Raw genomic sequence first — 14,308 nt, forward strand, 5'->3', positions numbered from 1 at the left:
TGCTCATACGTCCTCTCTCCAACCTTCCAGAGGCCAGCTGATTAGAAACCTTCACCAGTTCCCCACAGCTAAAGCATAAAGGTAAAACATTCGTGACAATATTCCCAGCACCGTTTTCCTTTACTCCTTCCTTTCTCCTCCAAACTCCACTGCTCACTCATGGAGGCAAGAAGCACAACCTGTTGGGGGAGGGGCAGAAAAAGCTTGATGGAGGAGGAAATGCAGTGGAGGATCCTAAGTCGGCTAGGAAAGAAGTCCAACAGGCAAAGCTTGGAGGACTGAGTAATCTAAGAAAAAAGAAAGACCTGAGCAAAAGCCCACAGGTGGAAAAAGTGGGGACATGTATAAAAAAGAACCCAGAATGAACATCAAATTCTTTCCTCCATTTAGGTTGCAGCCTCTTAAATCTCTATTCTGTCAAACACGTTTACTAAAATACCCTCTCACAACAAGAGGCTCTTAACATCATACTCATGTCTGTTTCTATACCAGGCTTAGAAAGTATATTATTTAAAAAAAAACAAAAACACTTTCTACGTCAGAAAGTCCATAGTTTGCTCGAACTGAAGACCAAGTGGAAAAGGGACTTTCCTGGGGCTGGCCCAGTGGCGCAGCGGTTAAGTGCACATGTTCCGCTTCGGCGGCCCGGGGTTTGCCAGTTCGGATCCCCGGTGCGGACATGGCACTGCGTGACAAGCCATGCTGTGGCAGGCGTCCCACACATAAAGTAGAGGAAGATGGGCACAAATGTTAGCTCAGGGCCAGTCTTCCTCAGCAAAAAGAGGGGGATTGGCAGCAGTTAGCTCAGGGCCAATCTTCCTCCAAGAAAAAAAAAAGGGGGGAATTTCCTTTCCCAATTTCTGTCCTTATTCCCAACAGATCCCAAATGGCAGGAAGGGTCTTAACTTGGGTTCCATAAAAAGGCTTTGAGGGAATCTCCTGAAATTATGTGCAAAATCTCATATGTGCAAATATAGATTGGGGGCAGGAAGCGGGGGGGGGGGGGGGCTCATCAGATGCCCAAAAATTAGTGACACCGCTCCACCTACCAAAAAAAATAAAGACTCTAACCATTAAAATGAATCTCAGCAAAAATAAATAAATAAATAAATAAATAAAATGAATCTCAGAGCAAGGTAGATGGCTAATAAAATATACAGAACATGAAGATACATATAAATTATACAATATACACACCAAAAAATCAATTGCAAATAACATTAAATTTATCTACAAGCATAACTTCCAAAATTTCCTAAGACTACACCATCATTATTGTGTGTGCAAAGCTTTCTTTCAACATGTGTGCAGACTCAGTCTTCAGAAACAAGAGCAACACTCAACCTAGATAGTGACTAAATTTACCAAAAAATTGTTTTCCATTTTAACCTTATATTCTTCCCCTAAAAGATCATCTTCACTATATCTAAGTACGAATTAGGGGAAAGTAAAAGATGCAATATAAGATAAACAATGTTAAACTGTGTTCATCAACTGATATTTAGTTTTGTACCTAAAAGTTCCCAAACTATTTGGGGAAAAATTGAGACAAAAATCTATTTCTGGGGCTCGCCCTGTGGCATAGTGGTTAAGTTTGGCACACTCTGCTTCAGTAGCCTGGGTTCGTGGGTTTGGCTCCCAGGCATGGACCTATACCACTTGTCAGCCATGCTGCGGCAGCAACCCACACATAAAGCAGAGGAAGGCTGGCACGGATGTTTGCTCAGGGCTAATCTTCCTCAAGCCAAAAAAAAAAATCTATTTTTGTAATCAAAAAAAAAATACTGTACTCCTGCTTTCAAACTGAGCAAGTAACATTTCAAATAGGGTTTTTTTAAAAACAGGGACCATCATCCTATAAAAGTGAATTTTATATAAAAATGGTGATTGACACCTTATCCTAGGAATTTTGTTAAAAAACACATTCTATTTAGAAGATGGTTAATGTCCCTTCTTGTTTTGGCTTATCAATTAGAATATATCAAGTGTACTTTAATTCATTACTTGGACTTTCCAATCATGTTAACTTTCCCCTTTTAGCCAACTTGACCTCTGATCCTCTCAGGGCCTTTCTGGAATACTCTTGTGGCCTCTCTCCCACGGCTACCTCTTTCTCATCCTTTAAGCCTCAACTTCAATGGCCTTAAAGTCCTTTCTCTCCCTATCTAAAAGAAGTGACCTCCGTTCTTTTCTATGTCAAGGCTCTTGCTTCTTTCCTTCTTAGAAGTTAACATCATTTATCACTATTTTCTTCATGCCTATTAACTTGTCTTTTCATGTGTCTCCCTCATGAGAACGTAAACTCTGTGTCGGCAGACTGTGTACATATTGTTCACTGCTGAATCTCTGAGCCTAGCATAATGCCTGCTACATAGTAAGTACTCAATAATATTTGTTTAATGAATTATTTAAAATGAGATATCTTTTTCACATGCCTTCAGAAATAAAGGTCCCACATAAATATTTAATATTTGGCCAATCTCAGTTCTTATTTACCAGTACTCCATCCATTCATAATACCATTCCCTGAAATTACAGAGAATCCCATCTCTCACACTTCAGTCATCACCAGCCCTCAAAGAACCATTATTATATTAATGACCCTTTGCTGAAGGCAGAGAGGCAGGTAGAAGGTGAGGAAGGGGGGGGGGGGGTACTCTTGAAGTGAATGGTAATATAACGATAAAGGAGTGTGAAATGACTCAGGTTCAAGCTGGATGTGTAACACAGTCATTTAACCACTGTGTGCCTCAGGACAACAATCCATGATGCATTTACCTTCAAAGGTTAAGGTTAATGAAAGGCTCAAAAGAGGTAACAAATGTGAATCCCCAGATTATACGCTTCCAGGGCAACCATGCTCTGATGTTTGTAAATTCAGCAGAGCTGCAATTTTCCCTCTACTTGTGGGATTATTTGGCTGATGTCTGTCTCCACTACTGCACCTATTTTTGTTCACCCCTGAATTCCTAAAAGTGCCTATCTAAAAGTGTCTGGCAAGTAGCAGGTCCTCAGAAATACCTATACAATGAATGAGTCAAAATACTTCATAAACAGTAAAGCTATGTACAAGTATTAACATTAGACATTTGAGAAATTCATTAATTCAAAAATATTTACTAAATGCCTGAACTACATGCCAGCCACTATTCTAAGGCACTTGGGATACATTAGTGATCAGAAAAGATCACTACGCATAGAGCTTACATTCTAGTTAGGGAAAACAAGACAATGAAAATAAACACAATAATTAAGTATATTGAAAGATGATAAATAATATGGAAAAAAGAGCACGGTACGGGGGACCAGAAACAACTAGAGGGTCCTAAGGTGAGTGCATGTGAGAAACAGTCAAGAGTCTACCGTGCTTGGAGCCAATGAGAAAGGCAGAGAGTACAGCAAGAGGTCAAAGAGGGACAGTGAGCAGTCAGAGAATAGGGGCCTCACAGGCCAACAATTCTCTTTGAATCCCAATGAACTTTCTAAACAAACTGATAGGCTTTAGAGTTGCCTAAACTCTTACATCTTACATCAACAACATAAAAGAGCAGCAGATCAGAACGACATCCCAAGAGTTCTCACCCACAGACTGATATAATCCTGAGGCCATTCTCTTCATTGGGTTGTAGTCTCAAACACTACAGAAGTTTTTAAAATGCAAGGTCCCTGGAGTATCCCCAGAAGCAAATCAAGATCTTAAGGCTTATAAATCAGGAATGCCCTCAGCCAGACTTGGGTTCCCGGGGCTTATAACTGGACCAGTCTCCAGAAGGTATTTGGGGGAAAAGGTATTAGCTAGATAGCCCCAAATATTTTAACCCTATGAATCCTCATAAGCTACACAAATAACCATCAAAGTATTTGGAGGAAAGCAGAGCATCATTAGAAATCTATGGTCCATGTTGTTTGCAATCCTTTTTGAGCGCCCACATTGTAAAAACTCAGCTACCGCAAATGGTCACAATGTTTCTGATGTCCTGGACACCTGTGATCAGGGACAAACTTTAATGTGAGTTTTACTTACTTGGGCCTACTTTATACTATACTAAAACTGTATTCTTATTGTTCTAGCCCAGAATTTTACAAATTCCCTTTAATATTATATTTCCCAGCTTCCTCCTTCTAAAGCTAGAAGAGGAAAAAATTAATTCACTAAAAAGGGAGAAATAAAAATTATGACTCTAAATATAAAAAGAGACTGAGTTACAGGAGTAACCTGCTCTGAGAAGCTCTAAGCAATACGAAGAAATCTACAGATGTTAAATATTCAGCAACAAGATTTAATATCAGAGGTAATTATAAAAAGCAAAAGCATATTCAGAATCTTGCATAACTCTCTCATCTGAAATCTCTTCTTTCAAAGAGTCTGGGACTGAAAGTAATATCAACTCTTATGCCCTGTACCCAATTACCCTTCAATGGAAAACAAATATTTTTTAATATTTTTATCAAGAACACTAAGTGTATACCTTGTTGAGTTCTTCTATCCTTCTGATTAGGTATGGGTTGCTGGAGGAATTCTCAAAGTAGACATAATCTGCAATTAAAGGAAGTAAAGAGCTTAATCTTTTCAACAAAAAGTTCACATTTGTCAATCCATGCCTTTCTATATTAGGCAATTCACATTCAAAATGAAGCATGTAATTCATTCTCCGGTAAAAGCAAACTTAGTAATACAACCTTAAAATATTCTCTCATGTGCCCACTATTCACAGATTCTTATTTTCCTGGCATTTTCATTTCAATTAATGTTTTATCAAGTTCTCCTAGACTTTTGTCCCACACATGTCATTTCTTTAATAATAAAAAAGACACCTCTTCTCTTCCTTGAGTAGTCAGGGCTGACTAAACATGTGCCTTTCACACTCTTAACTGCTTCCACATCTTCTCCCTCCAATCCAATTTGCCCTGGAGTATGCTTCTCACATAAAACTACTGACCTAAGACAAACTCACAGCATCTTGAAAGGCTTAGCAGCCCAAAGTACATTTCAATCACCAACTTTAAGAAAAAAAAAAAAAAAAAAAATCAGGTGACCAGAGCAGGTAAGAGGAAGCACACCGACAAACTTTTCCTCAGCTCTATCTAGGAAGATGAGTGGAAAAAAGGGGGAGGAGGGGTCACTTTCTGAGAGACAGAGCTCTCTGGAGGTGACATCAGAATCTTTTTAATACTCTTTTACCATATTTAATCCAGATCCATTTAGGGTCTTGTTATAAAGAAATCGCTGCAGGCTTTCAACAAAAAGGATAAAAATCTTCTAGTGTAGCCTTTCCTCTCCTCTAATAGGCTCACTGGAAACTTCCCACTGTGCGTTTATTTGAGAGGCTGGGCTGCATTGTTATTGTCTATCTTAGTGGCTCTTTCCCGTCTCTCTTCTGCAAAGTGGCCTCATTTAGCCAGGCCATTCCCACCACCATCCATCAGAAGCTCAGCTAATGAGCAGAGAAGGAAGAGCAAGTCTCACACACAAACACGCCACTTATCTGAATTATTATTTTACCAGGAAAGAGGGAGGAGGGCGTCGTGAGTAGGGAGAAAGTTTGTTTGACCTTATTTCTCTCTTCTGCAGAAGGCTGGGAAGGAGGCAGACAGCAGAGCAAACGTCCAGGCAGAGCTCAACTCCCCACCTCGGGCTGCCGAGCCCTGGCCCTACTAAGCCCCATTCTCGGGGGGCTGGATAAGCAACGGAAGGGGGAGCGAGGAAGGAGAGGGGCAGGGCCCTGTCCCCGCAAACAGGCCTGTCCAGCTGTGCCCCTGGCTGGGCCCCCCATCGCCCCCACCCCCACCCCACACTCCCACTGAAGGGGAGAAGGAGTCCAGGGTCGGGGGATGTCCCCCATCCTCTCCAACCCCCACTGGCCAGAAGCCACGCAGGAAAGACCACGCTACTGGGGGGGCTCAACGGCCCCTACCCCTATGGGGGTTTCATGGAGGGGGGCGTCTGATAATCCATACCTCCAAGTATAGGCCTGGCCCTAAATCACTGGGCGGGTGTGGGGGTGTGCGTGGGCCCAGGCCCCTGGCGGCCACGGTGGGGGAAGGAGGGAGGGGGAGTGCAGAGTTGGGGGGGGTGGGGAGCCCCCTCTGCGGGCCCCGGCGCCCCCCGCCCCCTGCGCCCTCAGCCCGGGCGCCCGTGGCTCCCTGCGGTTAGGGTGCACTCGCCCCGAGCCCCCCTCCCGGAGCCCCCTCCCAGACGGGCCGGGTCGGGCCGAGCCTTCCTACCTCCGACCCGGTACATGTTGGCCGCCATGTCCGCCCGCCCGCCCGCGGAGCCCGAGCCGAGCCCCGCCCGCCGCCGCCGCCTCAGCCTCGGCCGCCGCCGCCGCCGCCGCCGCCGCGCCACGTGGGGGAGGGGAGGGAGGGCGCGAGGGGAGGGGGAAGTGGAGGGGAGGGGACGCGAGGGGTGGGGGCGGGTGCCCGCCCCCGGCGCCGGGCTCGCGAGGCTGAGTGGGTTGGCCCGGGGACGTCCGGGCGCTGCGGGGCTAGCGGGGAACCGGGGAGGGGGCGTTTTGGGGGGCTTTACTAGAAGTGGGGGATCCTAGGGCAAGGGTCCTGGCCGAAGCGGAGGCCAGCGCTCGCAAACGCGGACCAGGGGTATTAGAGAATTGGAGTGGAGGCAAGGGTTCAGCCTCTCGGGAGCCCCTACCCCCCCTCCCAGCGTACCCCGACACCTGCCCACCCCGAGACAGGTCTTTCTCCCTGCTTCTGTCCCTGGGGAGTCTCAGTATGTGTGACCTTGAGCACGTGAGTGCGTGTCTCGGTGGAAACACTTGGATGCAAATAAGTGCATGCAGCAGGGCGCCTTCCTCGTGGTGATGTTAATGCGGCGGGGCCAGAGGGGCCCCAGGTGCTTCCAGCTTCCCCAGGCGGAGACCCAGCTGGGGACTAGACTAGAAAAACTGGCTCTCTTCCAAGTCTATCCTAACTGCGCTGGCACGTCTATCAGCGTTCACCCCAAACGGCTGAACAGAACCCACTCCCCTACACCTGGAGGCCTTGCCCCTAGACGAGCCCTGTATACAGTGCCGCCCTGCGGAGAGAAGGGGGAGGGGGGTTCCTTTGTCCATAGGAGAACGGGGCCCTACAGTTCATCATCACCCACCCCAAAGCAGGAGATAGTGTCAATCAGCTTGCTGTTGGTTGCTGGACGGTTAACTTGGTTATGTGCCTAAAGCTTTTCAATAGTTATTATTTTCCCATGCTAATTCTCAAAAAAATCCTTGTTTTCTGAGTCTTCAGACCCTCACAGAAATAAAAAACCTAATGGAGTTGCATCTTCGCTGGCTATCCCCCAAAGGAATACAAACAACTTTCTTTTCAGAAACCGATCCATTCCAAACTACTCCCAGACGTCGTCGTATAATAAACATGAAGATGATCCTTTACTGTTGTTGTGGGTTGTTTGGAGTTTCTGTTGATTTACAGCTATATGTTGGGGTTTGGGGTCTGTGCAGGGATGGGAGGTGTACCCAGAAAAGAAGATTGTATTTTGTTTGTCTGCTGATGGCATTTGTGATGGTCTGTTATCACAAATTATTGAGGTGAAAAAAATAATTTTCTACATAGCTGAAGCAAAGTAAAAAATAAAATAAGAAATAAAGCACCTTTGCCTGAATTACCTTGATTGTGTGACCCAAGTTTCCTCATCTATAAAATGAGGACACTAATTCCACTTCACAGGTGGGGTGAGGATCAGTTGTGATAATATCTGAAAATGCTTTGTAAACCATTCAGCATAGAGCACTATGCAAATAACAGGTGTCTGTTTTGTTTTTTTTTTTTACCTCCAGAAAGTTTCAGATTCTCAAGGGTTTTATGCCATGTGTCAAATTGTGAGCCTGTGTCAGTTAGCTCTTTTGACCCAGAGAAAAACGCAAAAGTGTTCTGTTATGCACACTGCATAGCTGTTGTTTATCATAATCCTTTTACTGGAGATCCCACCAAAAACATATTGTGATACATCTGACATCACTCTCTCCATTTCTGAGCTGACACATAAATAGGTTGAATAATTCACCTGAAGTCATCAGTAAACCGGCAGCAGTACTGGGATTGTAATTCAGCCCCATTCCTCTGGGCTAGAATTGTCTAAACCAGGAAGCCTTTTACCAAGTGAACAGGCCACCTGGTAACCATAAACTGCAAAGGAATGGATCATAAGCTTTAAGGAGTTTTCCTGTTATTTTTAAATAAATGAACAATTTCTGTATTTCAAATATTTCTGTATTTCTGATAGTTCCTTGGCTGCCTGTCTCAATTTCCCATCTTTGTACACCTTCCCAGGCATTTGTGATGCCTGTGCCACAATAAATGGACAAAGGTGCCAAGAAAATGCCCTGCATCCATACCCACCTCCCCCCCTTAGGAACAGCCTTAACCAGAAGCCCCCCATGAAAGGTCTCACAGACGTGGTAGGGAGGAGCAGGAGGCAATGGTGGTGGCAGAACCTGGGTCCCTTTGTTCCTCTAGATTCTGTGTAGTTAGCCTCTTCTGCCTCCAGCTCCCGAACCGGTGTGATCTACATAGTGTGCTCAATATCTGAAAGAATAAATGCCAATGAATGATGGGCTCAGTATAGTTAGGGAATCAGGTGCAGCGTTAAATGCAAGGGCTTTGTCTATGAAATGTTTGTACCTCCTAACACCAAAGAGGTATGCACCTAAGGGAGTTCAGCAGACGTTTGTAGTTTGAAAGAAACCCTCCAACCAGACAAGGGAGGGTAGAAAAGCCTGTACCTTCAAAGAAAGTAAAATCACTTCTACCTCCTATGCTGCGTGGTTCAGATCACAGAATTGTCAACAACCAGCCCAAACTTCACTCTAATTTGGCTATTCAGCTTTAAGACCTTGAGCGAGTTACTTAACCCCTCTGAGCCTCAAATTCTACAAAATATGACTAGTGATTGACGCCTACAGCAAAGACTTGTGCTAATAAGTATATCAAGTGTTTCGCACACGTTAAGGGCTTCATATTTATTAAGTCCCTTCTCTCTATTCCAGCCATCCTCATTACTAAGGAAGTGTCTCACAGACGATGCCAGAAATCCCAAGGCCAATCCAGTCCTCCAATGGGTAATAGCTCCTGGTAAGGCTGTTGTGATTAAAGAACCGTGGTAAAGGATTGCCTAAAGGCTCAGGATGTTCCCTGTGTCAGTCTCACCAGTGTCCCACCATTTAGCTGAAGGGAAGTGGATGCTGCACGAGAGCTATAGATGAGATAGAGAGTTGGGTTTTGTCTCAACTTCAGGATGGAATTTTCTTTTTTCTTTTCTTTTCTTTTCTTTTGGTGAGGAAGATTGGTCCTGAGCTAACATCTGTTGCCAATCCTCCTCTTTTTGCATGAGGAAAATTGTTGCTGAGCTAACATCTGTGAATCTTCCTCTATTTTGTATATAGGACACTGCCACAGCATGGCTTGATGGGCAGTGTGTAGGTTCGCACCTGGGATCTGAACCCGCAAACCCTGGGCCACCAAAGCGCAGCAGACGAACCCAACCACCACACCACCAGGCCAGCCCCCAGGATGGAGTTTTTATACATGCAAAAACAAAAAAGATGGGGCTGGCCACAGAATCTGGGAGCTTTGTGATATTGAACTCACAAAAGGAGGGTGGAGGTCTAGAATATAATCTGAAACCAGTTGCTGGGCTTCGGATAAGGGACTATATTTGTGTTTTCTGTTGTGTTTCTCTCTCTCTCTTTTTTTTTTGTTTTTTGAGGAAGATTAGCCCTGAGCTAACTACTGCCAATCCTCCTCTTTTTGCTGAGGAAGACTGGCCCTGAGCTAACATCCGTGCCTATCTTCCTCTACTTTATATATGGGACGCCTACCACAGCATGGCACTTTTGCCAAGCAGTGCCATGTCCGCACTCGGCATCTGAACTGGCGAACCCTGGGCCGCCAAGCAGTGAAACATGCTGCGCCACAGGGCCGGCCCTCTCTCTCTCTCTTTTTTTCTCTTTCATTAACTTATTTTGTTATTTAGTAAAATTATTTTGGAAAAAGGCCAGATTGTCTCAGCTATTTTAAGGAGGTCATGGGTTTTAACAAAGGATGAATGTATCCCGGGAGAAGGGTGGGCATGTAACAGCAAGAATCAAGCAAGGGAGCCCCTAAGGCAAAGGAAACCAGAGCAGGGAGTTCGTAACTTCTCCAGTTCATGGAGCTTCTCCTTCCCTCCGTCCCCTGAGCTAAAAACATGAAACCTAGGGCCAATCCTGGAATCTCCTGGTTTTTGGAAGTGTGTGTTTTAGGATTCCATGGTTCCCTCATGCCCTCAAAGGGGAGCTAGCACAGCCATTTGGTTGCATCCACAAGGAGGTTCCTTTTCTAGTGACAACATTGTCTCCAGGTAGTGAAAAATGCACTGAAAGTCACAGTGGGGACAGGGATGAGCCCCTAGAAGGTTAACCTGATCGACCTTACTGCTTCCCTTTTTTAGCCTATGGAGTGCTATGGATTTGAATGAGAGATGGCTGGGCAGTACAGGATGTGGGATCAGGAAAAGAATCCTAAGGGACAATGGGAAGTCTTGAAGAGATAGAATAGGGAGTGTTTATAGGAATGACTCAGGCTGCAGCAAAGAGAGTGACTGGAGAGGGCAGAGAGTCCAGGCCAGCAGATCAGTTGGAAGATTGGTGAGAGGAGATGATGGCTTGACCTAGGGTAGAGGCAGTGGGATGTGAGAGAAGTAAATGGATTTGAGACAGATTTAGGAGGTAGGCGCTACATGATCTGGTGACTTTGGGGAGGCATGCAGTGAAAGGGTAGTACCAAGTTACGAGTAACTGGGTGGAGAGAGGTGCGATTCAGTAAGAGGAGAATACAGGAGGGGAGGCAAGTTGGGGGAGGAGCGACAATTGACAGGTTCAGTGTTAGAACCTGTTCGAGGTACCTTTGGAAACTCCAGGTAGATATTTCCTCTTTGGGAAAGAGGTGGATGAACAGGCCTGGAGTTTAGGAGAGAGCTCTAGGCTGGAAATACCCTCTTCTATATTACCATGAGCACAGAGCCCAGCCTGTCTTGTATGAGAACTATGCCAAACCCTGGCCCCAGGGAAAGAAGCAGGTTCTCTGAGTCCTTCTGCTTGGGCAAAAACAGGTTTAACAGGTCTGAGTTCAGGAGATCAGAGTCCAGGTCCAAATGTGCAAACAGGCAGGGCATGGGCAGAGAGCCACACAAGTCACTGACCAAGACAGATGGTGAAGACAAGTGGGAATGCCCAGGGCTGACAATATCCCAAGGGCCAGGGAGCAAAATTCTCAGAGAGGTCTGCTCCCAGCTCGAGAAAATCAACCAGGGTGCGGTGGGGGAGGGAAGATGAACAAGAGAAGGGAAAGGATACAGCCTAAAAAACCAAATTTGCCTATTTCCTACCTCACTCTTTTGCCTCTAAGAGGGTGTAGGGAGTTAAATGGTGGTCCCCCAAAAGATATGCCCAACTGGAACCTGTGAATGCGACCTTATTTAGAAAAAGGGTTTTTGCAGATGAGATTAAGGATCTGGAGATGAGATCATCTTTGATTAGGGTGGGCCCTAAAGCTAATGACAAATGTACTCATAGGAGACAGAGTGAAGAGACGGCCATGTGAAGGTGGAGGCAGAGATTGGAGTTATGCAGCCATAAGCCAAAGATTGCCAGCAACCACCAGATCCTGGGGGGGAAGCATGGATTCTCTGTCAGAGCCCCCAGAAGGAAACGACCCTGCCAATACCTAGGTTTCTGGCTTCAGGCCTTCAGAACTGTGAGAGATTAAATTTCTGTTGTTTGAAGCCACTCGATTTGTGGTAATTTGTTGTGTACGGCAGCCCTAGGAATTGAATACAGATGGTATCCACCACTCAATTTTAAGTAAACAGATTCAGCCAGAAAACAGTGAGCACTATATGCAGAGACTAAGGGACATAGAAACAGAATAAGACAATAAAAGAGAGATACAGAGAGAAGGCCCAACACCACTCCATCTAAGTCTTGCTCAAAATCTTGAGACAGAGTTCAATTTATCTCATCTTGGTTTGTCTCTCCTTCTAGCTGACATGGTTGGCTTGGTGCTAAGAGAAAAGAAGACCCGGATGCCATGCCCCTTTGATAAGGACCAGTGGAAGCATCCTAACATTTTTTCCTTCACCAGCACACCTAAAGGATATCACACATTCCCACCGAGCAGCAGTAGATTACCAACATGGTGATGCACCAATTAACCCCTTAATTGGATTCCTTCATCAGGAAGCACCCTGGCTCCTCAGATCCCAATCCATGCTTCTATGGTGGAGTCGGGTAGGGGGTACCAAGAATATAAGGCTTGTTTATAAAAATGCCCTTTTCATTCAACAAATAAGCTTTAAACACCATGAAGGCACTGAGGATACAGCAGTAGACAAAGTACCTGTTCCCCTGGGTCTTGTATTCTAGTAGGGAAGACAGACTGTGAGCAAGGAAATAAATCGATAGATCTGCTAGTATAGAATGATGAATGTACTAGAGAAAGTAATTCAGGATAAGGAAACAGAAAGTGACAATAGTAGTCAGAGAAGTCTTCTTTAAGGTGGTAAGAACTGAAAAGAGACCTCAGTGATGGGATGGAGTGAGCCACTGGGATATCTGGGGAACAACATTCCAGGAAAATGCAACAGCAAGTAGAGATTCCCCAAATCAAGACTCAGGTTGACCTGATCATGACTTAGGAAGGCCAGTGTGGGTAGGAGATGAGGTCAGGGAGGTGGGCTGGGTCTGGACAACGTAGGACCTGGTAGGCCATCACAGAGAGCTTGGATTTTATTCTAAGTATAATGGGAAACCGTTGGAAGGTTTTTCTTTTTCATTTTTTTTTTTTAATCCTCCCCAAAGCCCCAGTTCATGGTTGTATATCCTAGTTGTAATTCTTTCTAGTTCTTCTAGTGAGCTGCCACCACAGCATGGCTACTGATAGATGAGTGGTATAGTTCCGTGACCAGGAAGTGATCTGGATCCTGTAGATCCCGATCACGATCCTGAACTGAACCCCGGGCTACCAAAGCAGAGCTCACTGACCTTAACCACGAGCGAACTGGGGTTTGCCCCTTTGGAAGGTTTTAAACACAGGAGTGATCGGGATCTGATTTGTGTTTTTAAAAGATGACTTGGAACATGAAGAACACAAAATAGCAAGAGGCTGTCTTGACTTCCAATTCAAAACAGCATGATTGTGTTCTCAGGTGGCATCAAACCTCCTTTGGTCACTAGGAATTCAAAACTCAGCAAACCAAGGTTTATGGTGACAGAAAACCAAAATTCCTCCTGTGTTTCATTTGGTTTAATAGTGAAAGAGCCCACTTCCAACCCCATCTGTGGTTCTGAGAACTGTGTATAATGGCCATGGGAAAAATGGCAACACATATTGGCCACTTTTTAAAATCCTATACCAAATCATATAGGACAACACCTAGTCATGTAGGCTGTTGTTCCCCCTCACTCCAGTACTGTGACAGCTTTCCAGAGGGCCATTCACCTTTCTTTCAGGTGAAGTGCATGTTGGTAATAGGGCACATGGTTAAACCAGTGAATTCCATGTGGATGAGTCGCTTACTGCAGTTTTTAAAAAATTTCAGATGTACATCGTTTTAGTTCAGCTTCCTTATACACTGCATCATGCATTTTTTTTATCTTAAAGTTTTTTGGTTGTAAGTGATGCCGCGTGTAACATCATGGCCTGAAATAAAACCTTCTGAAAGTTCAAAAACAACAAGACGACAACAATCCCTTGGGCTGCTGTGCAGAGCATAGACTGTGGGGAATGGAAACAGGGAGACTAGTTAGATGGCTGACATAGTGCAAGGAAGAGAGAGGGAACAAAGGTTTGGAATAGAACAGTAGCTGCCATGGCCAATGGAGATGTATTTTTAAGGTAAAGCCAACAGCTCTTGCTGAAGGATTGGATGTAGGAGACGAGAAGGCAAAATCAACGGACAGTAGTACTTCCAGATGCTTGTAGGTATCTGTTTGGGGTTAAATAGACAACCAGATCTGGGCTCTGGAGCTCAGCACAGAGGCCCGGGCTAAAAATACAAATCTGGGAGTCACCACTGTGTAGACAGTCCATGAAGCTGGGGACTGGTCAGATCACCTTGGAGAGAGTGTAGACGGAGAGGAGGGCAGAAGCCTGAGCCCTGGGGCAAGCCAGCATTGAGAGCAGAGGTTGGTTCTGCACCCTGGCTGTACCAGGGGAACTGCTATTACAAGGCCTGAGTCCCATCCCCAGAGATTCTGGTTTAATTAGTTTGGAGCGCACCCTGATTTTCAGAAAAAAGAAAATAAAAAAACCCATA

At 45.1% G+C, this 14,308-nt stretch overlaps 1 protein-coding gene across 9 annotated transcripts in view; it reads right to left on the reverse strand.

The window, feature by feature from the left end:
• The window catches only part of MTA3 (metastasis associated 1 family member 3), a 186,658-nt gene that overhangs the window by 142,366 nt on the left and 29,984 nt on the right, over positions 1-14,308 (reverse strand). For 3 of the 9 annotated variants that reach the window (XM_046661214.1, XM_046661213.1, XM_046661218.1), the window contains exons 1-2: positions 6,226-6,317; positions 4,470-4,537 (exon numbers count right to left, since the gene is read on the reverse strand). In XM_046661214.1, coding sequence (XP_046517170.1) covers positions 4,470-4,537; positions 6,226-6,253 — 96 coding nt within the window. In that variant the 5' untranslated portion in view covers positions 6,254-6,317. Of the gene's footprint in view, positions 1-4,469; positions 4,538-4,940; positions 5,005-5,503; positions 5,576-5,958; positions 5,973-6,225; positions 6,318-14,308 lie in introns of those variants that run through there. The other 6 variants (XM_046661212.1, XM_046661211.1, XM_046661216.1 and 3 more) reach the window with 4 other exon arrangements.

Source organism: Equus quagga, chromosome 5, assembly GCF_021613505.1.
Source record: "Equus quagga isolate Etosha38 chromosome 5, UCLA_HA_Equagga_1.0, whole genome shotgun sequence".
In the NCBI taxonomy this organism is placed as follows: Eukaryota; Metazoa; Chordata; class Mammalia; order Perissodactyla; family Equidae; genus Equus; species Equus quagga.